General features: G+C 43.5%; 1 protein-coding gene across 15 annotated transcripts in view; it reads left to right on the top strand.

Annotated features, from left to right (window-relative positions):
• The window catches only part of frmd4a (FERM domain containing 4A), an 87,658-nt gene that overhangs the window by 62,848 nt on the left and 5,880 nt on the right, over positions 1 to 18,930 (top strand). For 9 of the 15 annotated variants that reach the window (XM_039809479.1, XM_039809469.1, XM_039809472.1 and 6 more), the window contains 18 exons: positions 260 to 344; positions 2,990 to 3,046; positions 3,947 to 3,969; positions 5,876 to 5,959; positions 6,076 to 6,141; positions 6,238 to 6,295; positions 6,524 to 6,610; positions 11,037 to 11,113; positions 12,024 to 12,165; positions 12,329 to 12,470; positions 14,301 to 14,434; positions 14,527 to 14,649; positions 16,146 to 16,377; positions 16,613 to 16,669; positions 16,801 to 17,038; positions 17,393 to 17,551; positions 17,841 to 18,170; positions 18,305 to 18,888. In XM_039809479.1, coding sequence (XP_039665413.1) covers positions 260 to 344; positions 2,990 to 3,046; positions 3,947 to 3,969; positions 5,876 to 5,959; positions 6,076 to 6,141; positions 6,238 to 6,295; positions 6,524 to 6,610; positions 11,037 to 11,113; positions 12,024 to 12,165; positions 12,329 to 12,470; positions 14,301 to 14,434; positions 14,527 to 14,649; positions 16,146 to 16,377; positions 16,613 to 16,669; positions 16,801 to 17,038; positions 17,393 to 17,551; positions 17,841 to 18,170; positions 18,305 to 18,888 — 2,678 coding nt within the window. Of the gene's footprint in view, positions 1 to 259; positions 345 to 2,989; positions 3,047 to 3,946; positions 3,970 to 5,875; positions 5,960 to 6,075; positions 6,142 to 6,237; positions 6,296 to 6,523; positions 6,611 to 10,387; positions 10,820 to 11,036; positions 11,114 to 12,023; positions 12,166 to 12,328; positions 12,471 to 14,300; positions 14,435 to 14,526; positions 14,650 to 16,145; positions 16,378 to 16,612; positions 16,670 to 16,800; positions 17,039 to 17,392; positions 17,552 to 17,840; positions 18,171 to 18,304; positions 18,889 to 18,930 lie in introns of those variants that run through there. The other 6 variants (XM_039809470.1, XM_039809484.1, XM_039809477.1 and 3 more) reach the window with 3 other exon arrangements.

Here is an 18,930-nt window from a genome sequence, read left to right as displayed (position 1 = left end):
TGGTATACAGGGTCAGCATTTGGTATGGTGTGCCCCCCTCTGGTCACTTTGGTCATTGCAACATTTCTGTTACATGTTCACATGACATAGCCTCCATGTTTAACTTGTTCTCCTATATTATTTTTGTGTTATTTTTGTTTCTGAAGCAAATGAATAATAAACCTCATTAAATAAAACCTTATTCTTGGACTGATGGTCAACCCTTTCCCTTTGCTGTTGCATACTGTATGTATTGAAGCTTTTCCTTCTATGTTTACAGGTTCTACATAGAGAGTATATCCTACCTGAAGGACAATGCCACTATTGAACTGTTTTTCCTTAATGCAAAGTCCATCATCTACAAGGTAAACTCATTATTTAGTTGCCATAATTAGGGCTGGGCAATATGTCAATATTATATTGATATCGTGATATGAGACTAGATATCGTCTTAGACTTTGGATATCGTAAGTGGCTTAAGTGTTGTCTTTTCCTGGTTTTAAAGGCTGCATTACAGTAAAGTGATTTTCGGTTACCAGTTCTAGCTCTTCTATTATTTTTACCTTTACCCACCTAGTCATTATATCTACATTACTGAAGATTATTTATCTAAAATCTCATTGTGAAGATATTTAGTTAAAACACCAATTGTCAACCCGATAATATCGCCACAATATTGACATTGAGGTATTAGGACGAGAATATTGCGATATCTGATTTTCTCCATATCGCCCAGCCCTAGCCATAATGTATGTTCCTAATACTGTTGACTTGTGATAATGGAGGAATGTATTTATTCTGAAATGCTTTAAAAACTATGGACGGTAGGAATACTCTGTAATTTTGTATTTGAAACCTAAGTTTTCTTTTTTTTGCTAGAAGAAGGTGAAGGTGTTCAATGGGTATATTTAAAGTTAGAATGATGTGGAGTAAAGGGCTTTATGTTGTTAGAAGAATTCCACTTCATTAGCCCATTTTTTGTTCAAAATGAAGAAGCCAGCTTGGACTTTGGTCCTCCACATGATTTGGTGAAGCAGAACATTTGAACCATTTGCATCAGCTGTTAGCCACCATGTTATGTGCTGCACCACATTCTAGCAACGCAAATCATTCTACACATTTACTGTCATCTGTCAGTGTTGAAGCACATGTATTTCAGGTGCTTAAATAGACACTGACAAGTTGCCCAAAAATAAATGCAAATAGGCAAATATATAGTTTGTACATTTAGTGATTGACTTAAAGCATTCCACTCAGAGAAGGCCATTTGCACGTTTGCTTCCAGCGAGGGGAGACTGTCTTAATTCAGTTAAGTGGTTCACTTTCTCTTATCATATGTCTATGTCCTGCTACCCTGTGCATAGCTTTACTGTAGCCTGGTTAGTGTACTGTACATGCAGTGACACCAATGTCAAGCAGTTATTTGCCATGTCCAGAAGAGGGCATATGTGGCCTGAAGGAAAAGAATTGATGCAGAAATGTCCCAGTCAAAGTCCTGTAGAAAGCTGTGATAATTAAAAAGACCCATTACTTTATTAGAGCCAAATCAAGTATATTTAAATACAGTGTCCCATCCATCAATTGACATAGAGCCAGCACTTCTCACCTGTAATGTTCGATGTTTTGAGTGGGTCAAACGGTTGTTGAATGCATGTCCAGAATAGTGCATCATTCACAGGTTTCTCGTATGCAGGGGGTATGCATGGGTGCGTTTCTAAGTTAATGTTGTCAATTAGTAAAACAAACCTAAGTGTACATTGGAGGCTTTAGGTTGTCTAGTTTAAGCCTAGTTGTACACATGTTGCGTCTGTCTTACTGCAGTGTCCATTAGGACACTTAGACTTGAATAGCAGTGACTATGTAACCAAGTAGTCAGGAAGAGACTGTCCCACAAACAAAAGGTTTCTGATTCAGTCCCACCAGTAGCTCTGTTAAAATGTCCTTGGCAGAGATACCTGATCCCTCTCTGCTCATTTATCACAAGTCACCCTGATAAGAACAACAGCTAAACACCAATGATCTCTCTAGTGACTTTGAGTTCGTGAAAAGCGCTATATAAATTCAATTTTTTTGTTATTATTATTATTATTATTATTATTATTATTACCAGCTCTCCTGACGATCCCATTAAGGGAGAGAGGCAAAAATAGAGCAAGAAAATAAATATCACATAGTATTTTTTAGAAAACATTTTTTGCACTTATACAGTAGTTAAAATATAGTAGATCAGGCTATACATTGACCTCATTTGTATAAGTAGTGAGACACGTTCTACTGTGCTGTAGGATACAGTACAATAGCACATGCTATGTGACAATGTGTAGCTAGCCACGCTGGGTGGTACACCCAGGGTGGGTTTCTTCTGTCTAGTGTTTCATCATGGCTGTCTGATCTCCCAACCAATTACGTGGTGGATTGTAAAGGGAGCATTCCTGGCATAGTTGACCCACTGCTCACTGCCCACTAACCCTTATCCTTCTCCCTCTCAATGCAGACCTAACATTCCATGTATATGTACCTACATATGATCGGTGATTACACGCACAAACACCAAAAGAAAAACCAACAACACTAATGGTGATGCAGATAAAGACTCCATTCCTTTACCTTTTCCCCGTCCTTAAATAACCAAAAAAAAACAATAATAAAATTTTTTTTTTAAACTGGAAAATGGATTGAGTAGTGAGTATGATTAGTAACCAGAGCATCCATGCCCGCCCTCCAACCTTAAGCCCCCTCTCCCAAACCCCCTCAGTTTGCCTCTAATCTCTGAGCTCAATCCACATGAAGAGGTCATGAAATTAGAGAAGGGAGAGAGGAAAAATGGTGGGGGGGAGCGTCATGTGGGGAGATGAAAGGAACTAGCAATCTTTCTCGAATAAATGGATGATGATCAGAGGCACGTCCACTTTTACTCTGCACAGTGTGTGTTTTATTTATTTACTCGCTGGCCAGCAGTAAGACAATGTGTCATTCATGGCCCCTGTCCTCTCTTCTATTTTTCTTCCAGGAGCTTATTGAAGTGGACAGTGATGTTGTCTTCGAATTGGCTTCCTTTATTCTACAAGTAAGATAAAGCGTGTCTGTTTGTGTGTGTGTGTGTGTGTGTGTGTGTGTGTGGGTCTGGGTGTGGGTCTGGGTGTGGAGGTCTGTCTGGATATCTGTTTTTCACCATTTGCACATGCAGCCAAACACACTAGTTATTCCAGTTGCTGTTGCTCTGCAATGAAGCAGTTCTGAAACAGTTTGAAGTTTTCTTCCAAAATGTCTCCACCAGCCTTTGATCCTAATTGACCATGACTAAACTCACATTATCTATTTCGGTCTTAATTGACGATGATTAAGATCACATTATCTATTGCAGTCATCAATCTGTTAGTAATCTGAAATGACGCTGGGAGGTTATAAATCCTAAAAACCTAAACTTTCTTTGTTGGTAGCCAAATTCTTGGCTACCAGCTAAATTCTTGGTGCAGTCAGTCAGTGCTAATATAAAACAGAGCAGCAGGGAAACTCTTTTACTTCACAAAATCTCCTCAACGCCAGCCCTTTCTCTCTCCTATCCCTTTCTCAGAGTAGGTCAGTCCATTAACTGTAATGCTGCAAGGTCATATTACACATAGACTGTGTGTGTGTGTGTGTGTGTGTGTGTGTGTGTGCGTGCGTGTGTGCGTGCGTGCGTGCGTGCGTGCGTGCGTGCGTGCGTGCGTGCGTGTGTGTGCCCTCCATGCAGGTGCCGATGCACAGTATCAGGTATCCGGTCTGTAGACCTTCAGAGGTTTCACTCCAGATGGAGGTTTAATGTTTCTCTCTGATTTCAGCACAGCAGACCTAACTGCTCTTTCACCAATACAAACAGAACATAAATGCCCATTTTATTGTCACTGCTTGGTGCTCACATATCCAACATATGTAAATCCTTTCTTCTCTCAATAAGTTTTTTTTTATTTCCCTTTCTGTTCCACAGGAGGCTAAAGGTGATTTCACCAGGTAAGCACATCAGTAACTTGTAATGACTATATGTAGTGGACATGTAAGAAAGAAAAAGGTTGTAGCTTTGAGTGTTCTTTTCCAATTTTTATATCACGTATTCTGTCTCATCACCTAAGTTTCTTCCCTAGTGACAGGGCTGGATGGGTTTATACATGTTGATTTAGAAGAGAGAAGCCCAAACAGAATGACAGTAGAAGTGATATCAGTGGTCTGTCTGCTCCCCTGTGCATTGAGGTGCATCGCTGAGAACTCTCTTTGTTTCTGAGCCCATTGGGAGTGACTTCCTTCTAATTTAAGACAGGGCTCACCATTGGGACATGAAAGATTTTCTAATGAAAATGAAATGTTTTACTGACGACTTCAGTTCAAACATATCAGATTAAGTATCAGTCATTAAACTCACATTAGTTAAACTCTATAGCTATGGAGCTTTCCAGTCATGTACATGTTTCATGTGAGCTACGTTCCACATGTGGCTTTTTAGATGTACACCTGTGTGACGTTGGCCTAAATGTATGTCATCCCTCATCCCTTTATCGTAGGGATGATAACAGACCACAGCGCTCATCACCCCTGACCTCATTTCTGCTGGTGAAAGGAGTAAATAAACACAATATCCTGCAGAGGGCTGGAATGTGACACACTCTGGAGACATTCCTTTCACCCTCCTCCCCCTTTTCTTTATCCCCCTTACTCCCACGCACAAATACCTTTCTTTCTCTAAAAGCTCTATAGACCCTGCCCTCTGCATATCTTTTCAAAACCATACATTGTAACCCTCCTCCATATTAAGTTTCACTATATCTGTCACTGCTGCTCCCCATTATGACGCTAATGTATTGGCTCTGTAGATATCATTATTCTAAAATAAGTGTGAAATCATTTTCCTTTGTCAAATTCAAACAATTTGTTCCAAGAATTTCCTTGAATCACGAGCACTTCTCTTGATGGTAGTGGAAACAGCCTTTCAATGATTTCAGTATTTTAAAAAATCTATCAACAGGTGAATTTGCATGAGAAAGAAGTTGGATTTCGGTTTTCATTTCAAACTACTCAAAGAAAAATCAGATTTTAAGACTTAATATATGATTTAGTGACTTGTGAAGATGAACATCTTACAATGCCATGGTGCACATGTTGCATTATTCAAATTGAGCCCTTGCCTGCCCTTTCATCAAGTACAATGCCAAAGTGGTGCACACAACCACGTATACCTAATGAGTAGTTGAATGGATATCAACCAATCCAGGCACACAGCTGTGTTCACACATTGAACAGACGGGCAGGGTGGTTGGGAACTCTTCCAGGGCTTTAGCTCATAGGTTGTAATGTTCCCAGGGCTTTCCCCAATCCTCGGAGGCCTTGGCGGAGGCTGGAGAGAGGCTAGGGGATTAGAGTGGAGTATTAAGACCTCCTGCCACTGGAGGTCTGAAAACTGAATCTGGGGCCAAGTCTCTGTGTGGTTCCCTGTCTCATTTACTCTGTCTTTGTGGTTATCTTTTCCTCCATCCCATATGTATCTCCTTTTATCTTTCTTTCTTTATCTCTCCCTCGTGTTTGTGTCTGTGTTTCTGTCCCTTTTTTCTCTCCTGTTTCCAACTGTCAGTGTCTCTGCTGTTATGAGATAAACAGCGCCCAGTCTCTGAAATAGAGAGCAATTAGGCCATCAGCAATTATTCCTCTCTTTGACTAAACTTAGTTAATTTCCCACCATTTTTTTTTCAACGTTAACATTTCAATTCAGTTCTGGGAAATATTGGGTTTTGCAAATTTGAAGTGTTCCTTTTTCTACAGTTCAGTGGTATCTGCCAGTCAGTTTTTGACTGAAACTGTGGCCTACGACAGAGAATGATTGTTCTTGCAGAAGTAGTGTTGACCATGTCTTGTGGTTTCTCCCTTACAGCAATGATGCAACCAGGTCTGACCTGAAAAAGCTGCCCGCTTTGCCCACCCAGGCCCTAAAGGAGCACCCATCTCTAGCCTACTGGTGAGAGACTAGTCAGTTATCCAGCAAACCACCACAACCTTGCACACGCTCTATTCGTCTTGTTTTCCCCCTTCTAAATATTTGTCCTTCTTTCTCTTTATTGTACTGTCCTACAGTGAAGACCGGGTCGTAGAGCATTACAAGAAGCTCAATGGCCAGTCCAGAGGGCAAGCTATTGTAAAGTAAGTGTGTGTATGTATGCCTGGTTGTGTTTGTTCACTTTATGGAAGGCTGTGTTCTCTGTAACCCTTATATGTCTTTTTTTCTGCTCCTCACAGTTATATGAGCATTGTAGAGTCTCTCCCCACATATGGAGTACATTACTATGGTGTTAAGGTACAGTTTTACTACTCTGCCTTTACTTTTCGCACACACACACACACACACACACATTTTTGTTGACTCTGGACTTGCAAGCAGGGAGTTTGGGATTTGGAGATATGATGGAGTTTAAAGCTATTTTGTCTTTCTTTATCTGTCCCTCTTTTTCTTTCCATTTCTCTCTCAATCAATCCCATACACATGCACAACCTTTCCTGAGGTATTTCTCTGTTTATGTTTTAGGACAAGCAGGGGATCCCATGGTGGTTGGGTCTGAGCTATAAAGGCATCTTTCAGTACGACCACCAAGACAAAGTCAAACCCAGGAAGGTGAGATGATGTTCCCTCTGATATCACTGCACCACAAACTAAACTGTCCTCTGCACAGCCTTCACTTCACTCTCTCAGTGAGCTTTAAAACATCAATTGGTATAATTTCCAAAATTGCAAAATGTTGTATTAACACAATATTCTGCTCCTGTATAGAACGTATGACTTAGTAGTTGCGTAATATAATTAACATGTAACTTTAGAAGGAAATGTTTTCATGGCCACCACTCTCTATTTTTTTCCATTCAGTGATCAGCATATTGTGTTTGGGAAGAGCCCTAACAATGCTGTACAAATACTACTGTCTGGAGACATGCAGTCTTGGAATGTTTTGCATCCTGTTCTGCTTTTATTTCTGTGAATGGGTTCTCCTCCCAGTCGATGCAACCAGTGGGTTGTCTGTGAAAGCTTTTCTTAACCTTACCTCTGACCTCCAGTCGTCTTTAGGGCCTTGATCTCTGGCATTCAGCCTTGTCTTATAGGGTGTTAATGGGGTTAACGGCATCCCTGCATACTGACCGACCACCAAGACCCTCTACCACACATACACTGACACTCTGTTGCTCATAAACGCGCGCACACACAGGAATTGGACTGAACTCTGAACCTACCATCCTAATGAATACTTCCTCTCTGCAACAGCTTTCCTGTTTGCCACTAACATTGTGCTCTTTGTGAGTGTGTGTGTGTGTGTGTGTGTGTGGTGCATTCCAGTCTAAATGACTGTCTCACCACTGAGCACCAACCCTGCCTCATTACCAAGTACTCCAAATGTTGTGGCTGCTTAGGTGTTAAATAACCATGGTGATGGGAAAAATGCAGTCCACTTGATGTCACTTCAAACTCGCAGACACAAACGCCAAAACCTGCTGAGAAACCTGTGAAAATGTCACAAACTGTGTGGCTTTTTTTTACTATACAATGTATATACATGTTTCTCTGTGATAAGAACAAAGGAGGAGAGGGGTTTTAGATATTTTAGGGAGAGATGGAGGAATGAAAGAGTTAACAGCATTCCCACACATAAGACTTATCAAGCATTCAGGTGCTATAGCAACAGTCGGTGCGAGTCATTGGTCCGTTAAGCTTCTGTACTGAACCCCTCACTGTCTCCCCTATCCTTTTTTCTCCCTCACCCTCACACACACATTTAAAAGCAGAGAAAGTAAAGACTGGGCCTCCTCACTGCACAAGTAAGATTGTAGTCTAAGGAGCTTGACCCAAAAGGAGCTTGACCCAAAAGGGATATGTGAACCGCATGTCTTGTTAATGCAACATCACGAGACTGACTAAATCCCAATGAACACAGTACGTTTTTTTCCACTAATAAGGCAGACAAAGGAGGGTGGGCGGTGCTTATTTCCAAAGTTGTTCATAGGAAGAGAGACTCATAGAGGTCACTAGGAGCTTTCCATATGTTATGGTAGTAATGAGAGTCATCGCTATTTCAGCAAACCAGAGGCAGAGCAGATTATTTGGTGATTAGTCAATCAGCCAGTCAGTCCAGCACTACTGTAGTAACCAGTGATTCAGAGTGTAATCACTGCTCAGGTCTTCAGTACTGTGACGCAAAACACTAATTATGAGACATTATGGGCCAATTACCGTCTTTTGTCACTGTAAAAAAGGTTGATGTTTTCAACACCAACCTTTTTTATTTATTAATTAGCGACTAAGTGACTTCAACTTGTGCTGTAAAAATAGCTGCGTGTGTACTGGAGGCAGTTGTGTTTAATTAGTTACCAGGGGAGATCCCTGTTGTTTCTAACTCCAGACCATCTTCTGTACCCTTTTTATTGGAGGATCTTAACATACTTTTCCCTCTCCGCCTACCACAGGCCACATGCAGACACACATACAGTACACGCAGGCAGCGGTTTACAACTGAACCACACACCGTACTAGTGCCTCGTTAGTGTGTTCTGACTCATTTAGACAGAGATTATATGTCTACCTGACTGATTTAAGGCAAACATGTGTTCTGTCAACACTGTAAAGAAGCCGCAAGAAGGTTCAATCAAACACAGCAAACTACGGTTTGAATTGATGTAATGTCACAGGCATTTCACTGCATATTGATACCTTTTTCTGCCGTGGATTGAGAATACACACCCACTGACTTTAGTCAGCTTCTGTCTGTGTTTCATTTTAGAGCAAATAGGCACATACAGCCTTTTCTGATTAGTTTTCCAATAAATGTTATCCCTCCAAAACACAACAACCCAGACACAAACAACAGGAAGTGCCTCCAGAGTGTATCTGCATCTCCATGACAACTGGTAGATATAGTGTAGCACACAGAGCCCCACCAATGGGTGAAACAATAGTCTTTTGAGAGCCTTGGGTCCAGTTCTAGAAAATAATAATATGCGTATGCTATTTAAACTTTCAATTCTTCCTGTAATCCCCTGGGAGTCCACTACATTGAAGAAAGGCCTTTACATTGTATCAGATCTGACCTTTTCATCTGTAATGGATGTGTGCTCGGGTGCACAGACGTGCGTCTGTGCACCCGAGCACCCAGTTGTTTATGAATAATGACCGGCCACTTCCTCTGCTTGTGCGTGTTTGTGCCGTTGTGTGCGAGTGTTTTACAGTCAAAAGGAAGAGGGTTTACAGCATATGCACGCATACGTGCACCAGCTCAGCCCTAATAGAAGCACCCAACGGCTTTGACTAAGTTCCAAAAAAAAGAATCTGTCAGCATGTTTTTATCAGATTTTGACGCTATTCACAGTCTGCCATGAAGACTACAAAGGTTTCATTACAGTAATACAATGGGCTTATGTAACTGGGGCACTTTTTGAAAAAACAGAGAACCACAACAAAAATGTCTCACTTACACGTTTAGAACTTATCCTGAAACATCAAAGTCTACTTCCAAAATCTCCACTAATGGAGAGGACAGCTTTAGTGGTCTCGTGCCTGAACACAGTTACAAACACCTATCTTATCTCCACAGCTCTGGCCCATATGTAGCCAACACACACACACACATGCAGTCACTAACTCACTCAATCTACCCTGCCTGCTATATTTAGCACCATGCTACATTAGCACTTCACACTCCATTGAAAATGTACGGTACAGCAACAGTTTTGATAACAGCGGCGGTTTTCTTTTTTTTCATGCTCGTGCACACAGATACAGTACAGAAATACATAAATTAGGTCGTTGTTTACATACTTTTTTCATCATATTTCTTCCTCTCCTCCCCTTTCCTCCCTCTCATCCCTATGTCCATTGTTTCCCCAGGCTGTTAAAATTCCTGGGCTGTGACCTGTTCCTCCCTTAGCTCCTTTTCTCCTCTATTCCTCCCTCATCCTGTCATAGCTTGGTCTTATACTTTGTTTCTTTTCTCCTGTTTGTCAGTCGTTAGTTTTGCTTTCTTCAATGATGGTTGGTCAGTGTGTTTGTATGTCAGCTCCAGCTGATAGATGCAGGCCCACTTGTGTTCTGAAATAGCCCACACTCTACTCTTCTCTAACAAGAAACAGACTCAGACTTTGTGAATGTGTGTGTGTGTGTGTGTGTGTGTGTGTGTGCGTGTGTACACAGAGGTCTGACTAAACAAAGGAAGGGCACTTCAATTGCTGGGGCCACAGAAAGCTTCTTTCCCCTTCATCACTCCGTCCCTGATCCCTTGTTACACACACACACACACACACACACACACACACACACACACACACACACACACACACACACACACACACACACACACACACACACACACACACACACACACACACACAGCCCAGAGCAGGAAGCACAGTCCCTGAGGGAGGGAGGAGGGGTCAGGAGGAGGGGATGCATAAACGCCCCCTCCCTCCTAGCAAAGCTACAGGAGAGGAGGAAACTTAACTTTACACACTTTCTCTTCACCAACACACACACATACACACATGCCTACAGATGGTGAACACCCACCAACTCATAACATTCTGTTCCCCTGCGTCTGGGAGGATTTAAGATACACACATGCTGTGGAGTACGTCTTGGGGGAAACTTTCTCGCCCAGCTGGCTTTGGCTCCATTTAAAGTGGATCTGATGGTTCATAAAGGGGACGGAAAAGAGAAGAAAAAAAAATTCAAGCAGAGGGAAGAAAGCCTCCTCCCTCTCACACTGTCTTTCTTCAGAGTGAGGTCATCCAGCAAAGGGATCCACTGTGGACAAGACTGCCTGGTCTGGACCTGATCAGAGACTAGGTCCTTTTCTCTCCCTCCACCTCCTTCTCTGTGTCTAACTCCTCCTCTTCATCAGCTTTTTTTTCTCCTCTCCCTTCGTATCCATTGCATTTTCTCTCAAAACAAATTGGAACATACAAAGAAGAGAGTTGAGGATTTGGCTGAAGGCTGTGTGGATTCATGTGAAGCATGTTTTTGTGTGAGCAGCGCTGAAGTGTATGCTTCTCCTAAACCTCAGGTGTTCCAATGGCGTCAGTTGGAGAACCTCTACTTCAGAGAGAAGAAGTTTTCAGTGGAAGTTCATGACCCCAGGAGGTAAATTTATATCACAAATTGAAGCTGAGTAACTGAGTGTTGAACTGCATGATACCAGTTCTACTTTAGTAATTGAATGCTATTGCCATTGAATTTTATGCGGCTCATATTTGGAAGTGATAGAATTTTCCCTCAGTTATGGACACCTTCCAGTAGCTTTTACTGTAAATTACCACTGTGCCATATGTGAATGTGTTACGATTCAAACTACAGGAAAGGAAAGGAGAGATTGGAATCTAATTCAGTAATGGTTGCGGCATTTGTCTTGGCAATTGAGCAAGATATTGGGGATGTCCCGGTGGAGCCTGACATAGATTGATAGGCTGATTATTAACACACTTGTGCAGCCACATGCATGCACAAACACATGTGCTCTTTCACACTTACACACACACACACACACACACACACACACACTCACTCAGGATAAACCCTTGATAGCTGACCACAGAAGGATAGATGGCTGCGCGATAGCTGTTTTGCGGAGGAAGTGACCTCTCTTGTGTTTATTTAACATGGCTATATATGTGGAGTGTTATTCTACAGACAGAGGGAGGGAGGGAATGGGAGAAAAAGACAGACAGGGTGAAACAGAGAGCAGTGATGTTTTCTTTTAAAGAAGCTGTCATTAGGGTGAGCTGGTCTGTTGCTCAGCTACAGATGTGTGTTTAAATAAGGATGAGTAAACAATGGGGAACATCGTGTGTGGCTTTGCAAAAGAATATCTCTATCAGGTTTGCGCTCTCAAGCTTCTAATGTTTTTTTTTCCCTCGCTTACTGTAACAGCCGCAGTAGTAGTCGTAGTAGTGGTAGTGGTGGTGGAGTTGTCGGGTGGGAGTGTTTTCACTCAAATATGTAGCCATCTTTTGTATTCAGTGTATATAAGGAGGCCTTGTGTCCGCTCCTACTGTAGGGCGTCGGTGACAAGAAGGACGTTTGGTCACAGTGGCATCGCTGTGCATACGTGGTACGCCTGTCCGGCCCTCATCAAGTCCATCTGGGCCATGGCTATCAGCCAACACCAGTTCTACCTGGACCGCAAGCAGAGCAAGGTCAGTCAGGCCCACCACCTACACACTCACACCACAGACCACAGACAGGATTAGAGATGTACTAGAGATACAGCAAACTCAGCAAGCATGGTCAGCAAGAGTGTTGCAATTAAACTGCTGCATGGTGTGCTTTGACGAACCCTCTTCATTCTTGTCTTTCCAGTCTAAGATCCATGCTGCGCGGAGTTTGAGCGAGATCGCTATAGACCTTACGGAAACAGGAACTCTAAAGACCTCCAAACTTGCCAACATGGGAAGCAAGGGCAAAATTATAAGTGGCAGCAGTGGCAGTCTGCTCTCGTCAGGTTAGTACATGGTCAGCGTGTGGGACTGTGCTTGCGAGAGAAGGAGAAACGGATTGTGACACAGGGGGAGAGAGAGATTGATTTGTGTGCGTATTAGTCTTTGTGTAGTGGTGAGGGGGCGTCTTGACAACTGAAGCGACAGAAACAGCTGCTTCTGGAAAGAGGCCATTGATTCTGTGCTGACATTTCTCACACACATACTGTACACACACCCCACCCAGTGTCTTTCTGTATGTATGGAACACCACACCCACTCTCCATGTCACACAGACTCATCCTCCAGAGGCCCCCTGCCCCCTCTAAATTTAGTGGGTGAGGGAATGAAAAGGGCAGCGGGTCAGTGTACAACTTTGCCACGGCCTTTAAAACAATGCTTATCCGTGCTGAACAAGTAATGAGTGTGACAGAAAGATTTGTACATGAACCACATTTAGAGTAGAAAGGAGAATGCCCTTTTAAACCCAGACAGCCATGTAAACTGTGTTGCATGCTAGGAAAGCGAGTGCAGTAATTGGCTGAAAGTCCTGAAACGTGATTAGCCACTGCTGCATTATTCACTTACAAAAAGACGTGCGCTAGACCAAAGCAGCATCAGTTATGATTGAAGAGGCAAGCGTGTGTGTCTGTACATGGCTGTGGGCTCATCTATTTCAAGTACTGTATAGCACCCAATCAATTACTGTTCCCAGGAAAGAAGAAGTAATCTCTTTCAGTAAAAAATTTCCTGCATGCTCTCCTCATTTTCATCACTCCACAGCTCATCTTCCTGATTGGATCGGTTTATTACTTTTACTCCTTTTCTTAGTACAGATACTCTCTCTAGTCTACCCTCTCTGGTCCCTCCCCCTCCCTGTATCATACAGGGTGTCTCTGTCTTATCTGTCTGTGTCTTGTCCCTTGTCTCCTTGGTGTTGTGTCAGTATGTTGATTTCATGATCCACTGCTGACTGGAGGCCATCTCTGCCCTGCAACATAAACATGTCACAGGAACTGCGATGCCGCATCCATGCACCTCCCCTCTGCGCCACGGCCACCATGTCTCTGTCTGACTTGATCATAGAGTTTGTCTGATCAATTTAAAAACCCTTCGTGACTGCAAATGAGGCGCTACAGAAATATGGCTGTTGTACATGACTTAACGCACCAAACTGATTGTGTTTGTGGATGGTCACTGCTTGCTGTGTGTGTGTGTGTGTGTGTGTGTGTGTGTGTGTGTGTGTGTGTGTGTGTGTGTGTGTGTGTGTGTGTGTGTGTGTGTGTGTGTGTGTGTGTGTGTGTATCTGCAAAACAATAGGTGTAGAAACAATGAACTTAAATATAGTATATCATGTAACAATAGAGAGCCATTTAATGTTTCTTTCTGCCACAACTGCTTCAACGGTGGTTAGTTTTGTATTGTTGCTATGTCTGGCCACTGCAAGAGCAACAGAGAGAAACTGTGTGTGTGTGTGTGTGTGTGTGTGTGTGTGTGTGTGTGTGTGTGTGTGTGTGTGTGTGTGTGTGTGTGTGTGTGATGGGGGCGGGATGTTTTTTTTAACCAGGCATGTTGCAAATAAGACTGGCACCATCTCAGGGCCTTAGAGATTGTGCGTCACAGACTTTGTCCTAAACAGCCCCTTCCTTGAAACACTCACTCGCACAGTACACACACCAGTAAAACTCAGTTTCCTTATCGAAACGTTCCATTCACTTCCCTGTAAACATCCTGCGAGGATAGCAGGTGCACGCACAATTTCTACCTCCCCTCCGCAATCTGCCTCAAAAGAAGTCCCCAAAACACACACGCTCTGGACTCCGGCACTCACGTTATGTGTTGTCTGTACGCTGCAGGCTCTCAGGAATCGGACAGCTCCCAGACAGCTAAGAAGGACATGCTGGCAGCCTTGAGGGCCAGGCAAGAAGCTCTGGAGGAAACGCTAAAAAAGAGACTCGAGGAACTCAAGAGCATCTGCATCAGGGAGGCGGTATGGGAAAACACAGATCTGTCAAATGTTTTGAAAACCAGAAAACTTTTTAGCTCTTCCTTTTTAACTTGTCCCCATGTCCACTTTTGTAGGAGCTGACAGGAAAGCTTCCGAAGGAATATCCTCTGGATCCAGGAGAGGAGCCGCCCACAGTGAGGCGGAAGATCGGTACCGCCTTCAAACTGGACGAGCAGAAAATTCTTCCTAAGGGAGAGGTGAAGCTGCAACTCCCTGTTCTCCACAGTAGCACTTTATCACACTCTACAATCTCCACACTCCCCACACGGGCCAAATAAACACAAGAGGTCATCTAGAGGTGCCAGTGTTTGAAACAAATACATAATACCACGAGTACCTGTATCAGGCACTGTGCTGCACTACTGGAATATGTTGAATGCAACGCTAATTAGTTAAGAGTGTTTATCTCCTTTTAACCCAGCTGATGTTAATGATACATTTATGTACAGTGTGGGCATTATAGATCAAGACGGGTGTTTAAAAGCTCTTTAAGTTTTAGAGTGTAGATCAAGGGCTGTTCAGGATTATCTTCATCTAAAACCAAATACTTAATACTCACATAATGGCCGGGATGATGATTGACATAATGATATGTTAACTCATCAACAGAGAGCACTGAAACGCCACAGTCTGAGAGACGTCTTGGACCTTGTAAAAGTAGTGTTACTGCATCTTTGTCTTTCTGTCTTTTTGTGCCACGGGTAGATTTTCCAGAGCAGCAGAACTTCTAAAAATAGTCTGGCAGCATTCTCGCCACAGGAAGTGGTGATAGTAGGAGTGTGTGCGCGCCTGTATGTGTGCAGGCGTGTTTCGCTGAGGTTGTATGCTTTGAAAAGAATCCAGGGACAAAATATCACACAACTGCCTTGCAAGCAGAAAGATATTTCTTAATTTACACTGAACACCTTAAACACATACACACACACACACACACACACACACACACACACACACACACACACACACACAAACAGAAGCCGCTCTAGCAGTAGTGTGAAGGGATTGTTAGAGCGAGGGATTCCTCAGAACTGAGGTAGTCCAGTAAGATGTTGACCCAAGTGAATACATCATCGCTGTCTCTCTGGAGGCAAGTGAAATCATGTGTGTTCTCACATATAGGACATACGATTGTCATAAGCTTCCTTGTCTATGATCACATTTGCAGGTTTCTACTATACTACAACAGTATACCACACCATATATTGCAGTATATGTACACTAGATTGTACAGTAGACACCTTTTGCGGTGCAGAAAACATGCAATATGCCATATTCTGATTCTGATACATTTGCAGCATGACAGAGAATGTTTAACTTGCTTCATCTAATAGTCACTGCTCCAGAAATCTCAGGAGAAATGTAGAGGAGTGTAGGATGGATTGATGGAGAGGTGTTATTATTGGGGGACAGAGTGTCTCAATAGACTTAGACATCAACAGTGGTGAGAAAATGCGGGGCTGCAGCACAGATAAATGATTTCCGCAGTGTGTTTTCTCTGGCAAGGCTTTGTGTGTGTGTCTAACCAAATACGTTGCATGGGAGAGTTACAGTCTGACTACGCGTCTGCAAACTAACCCTTGTTGTTTTTGGATTGTACCGAGTTTTCTGTTGCTAAAACTGTGAGCGAATCCAGTGTCTGCGCTTGTGTTGCTCAGAGTTTGCACTCATGTTTGTGTATGTGTGCTTATCCCAGGAAGAGGAACTGGAGCGTTTGGAGCGGGAGTTTGCTATTCAGTCCCAGATTACAGAGGCAGCCAGGCGTCTTGCCAGTGATCCCCACGTGAGCAGTAAGAAGCTGAAGAAACAGAGGAAGACTTCTTATCTGAACGCACTGAAGAAGCTCCAGGAAATTGAGAACTCTATCAATGAGTACCGGGTCCGCTCTGGCAAGAAGCCTACGCAGAGAGCGTCGCTTATCATAGAGGGTACCAATATACTCCTATTTTCTACAGGGAAATTAAATTGTTTTCATATTTCTTTATTTCTATTAGCTGTAGTTGCCACCACACACAGCTTGGATAGTTAAGCTTGACAAGTTCCAACATTGTTGCTTTTTTGATAATCAAATGATAAAAAATGTGTAAACATGAGGCTTTATAGCTTTTTGATTTTGTAATTGTACAATTTCTAACCTCTTGTCCTTGTTTCTCTATTCTATAGAGGCCAATATTGGTTCTGAAGACAGTTCATTGTCTGACGCACTGGTCTTGGATGATGGTGAGTCTCTGTCCTCTGTCCACAGATTTTAACAATAACTCGCTGATTCTTGTGCTTTTTTTCTTATGATTTAATGAAATATTAAACTATCTCAATTGCTCCAACTTAATCCAATGATTCCTCTATTTCAGATGATCCTCAAGTTACAGGTACTCCAACCTTCTCTCCAGTAGCATCGCCTCATAAGGGCCTCCCTCCTCGACCACCATCTCACAGTCGGCCCCCTCCACCACAGTCCCTGGATGGCCTGCGACACCTGCACTACTCACGCCCTGACTACGATAAATCACCAATCAAACCCAAAATGTGGAGTGAATCGTCACTGGATGAGCCCTATGAAAAAGTCAAGAAACGCTCCTCTCATTCCAGGTATGAGGGAGTTTATCTTAACTAGCTTTAGAAAAGAGCTACTGTACATTAATGTGTGTGTGAGGCTGTCCAGAATTATTGTAATCAAGCGTTAAACAACCACAAGTGCATTTAAGATGTTGTTTAGTCATCTCAAATATAACCAATCCAGTCAAAATGAACAGTAATGTGTGTGGAACTACAATTTCAGACTTGGGTCACAGCCTGGGACAATAGTCTTAAAATGAATGCCTCAAATGTGGTTTCAGTAGATAGATAGATCATACATAGGTTGCCTACAGGTAAGTGAAAGGAGTATATATGTAATAACATTCATGATAAAATTTTGCTCATTTTCTTTGCCTCTTTGTCAAGTCACAGGCGTTTCCCAAGCTCTGGCAGTGCAGAAGCAGGGGGTAGTAACTCTCTGCAGAGCAGCCCCATCAGGAGCCTCCCTCACTGGAACTCTCAGTCCAGCATGCCGTCAACCCCAGACCTGAGGACCAGGACCCCACACTATGTACATTCCACTAGGTCAGTCGTTATACCTTCAATTGTTTACTGGTTATTTAAGACCTAATCTCTCTATAACAGGTTATATGTAACTATAAAAATGGCTAGTAATGGCAAGTCTTTAAAACTCTCATATGTGGGTACCATTTGTGCCCCAACAGGAATGGTGTTACAGGGCTTACTTTCCTCTAGTGTTTCATGTAAAAAAAAAAATAATAATTTAATTAATCCACTATTCCATTAATTCTGCAGATGTGTTCCAGCTCAGACACAATATTTAACTTTTTTTTTGTGATTTTGCATCTAACAGGTCAGTGGACATCAGTCCCACACGTCTGCACAGCCTCGCTCAGCACTTTAGGAACCGCAGCTCAAGCCTTGAGTCTCAGGGCAAACTGTTGGCGCCCGACCCTGACGCACACCCACACACCCTGGGCACACTGGGCAGCCCTGACTTTTTCTTGGTCCCAGGACGCAACTCCAATGGCTCTGACCCACTGGACGACTGCTCATCCTGCACCAGCCAAAGCAGTTCAGAGCATTACTACCCCTCTGGGGGCCCTGGCAGCAACCCCAATTACTCTACTCTGGGGGAGGACTCACCCTCCAAAGCCAGGCAGAGGCAGAGGCAAAGGCACAGGTAAGGACGGAGGGAGATGCAGTGAAAGACACAGACCAGGACAACTCCTTTTTTGGCAATATGTACTATATATATATATATAAACAGTTATTTAGTGAGATTGATATATGTGTTGTCCTTTGTTCTCTCTCCAGGTCGGCAGGTCACCTGGGTTCCTCTAACTCCGGTTCCATGCCAAACCTGGCAGCTAAGAACGGCTCTGGTGGAGGCTCGGGTGGAGGGGGGATGGGAGGGGGACACCACGGAGTCTACCTCCACAGCCAGAGCCAGCCCTCCTCCCAGTACCGCATCAAGGAGTACCCACTTTACGTGGAGGGCAGCCCCAACCCCGTGGTGGTGCGCAGCCTGGAGAGCGATCAGGAGGGCCACTACAGCGTCAAGGCCCAGTTCAAGACCTCCAGCTCCTACACGGCCGGGGGACTGTACAAGGAGGCCTGGGGGGGAGACGAGGGAGGAGAGGGGAGCGGCCGACTCACGCCGTCGCGCTCTCAGATCGTACGGACACCGTCATTGGGGCGAGAGGGTGGTGGAAGCGGAGCAGGGGGGAGAGCAGCAGTGTCTGAAGAGCTGCGGTGCTGGTACCAGAGGTCCTCAGGGAGCCTGAAGGAGAGGAGTCACTCACACTCGGGATCTACCTCCTCTGAGACAGGGTCACAGCAAGGCACTCTGGGACATGGTCGAGGGAGTAGAGTAGGGACGCTCGCCAAGGGCTCACCAGGTGGGTGATCTTCATTTATTCACATTAACGCTATCTCAAAAT

This window comes from Perca fluviatilis, chromosome 8, assembly GCF_010015445.1.
Source record: "Perca fluviatilis chromosome 8, GENO_Pfluv_1.0, whole genome shotgun sequence".
In the NCBI taxonomy this organism is placed as follows: domain Eukaryota; kingdom Metazoa; phylum Chordata; class Actinopteri; order Perciformes; family Percidae; genus Perca; species Perca fluviatilis.
The sequence above is the reverse complement of the archived record's forward strand: the minus strand, read 5'-3'. Positions and strand labels throughout refer to the sequence as shown.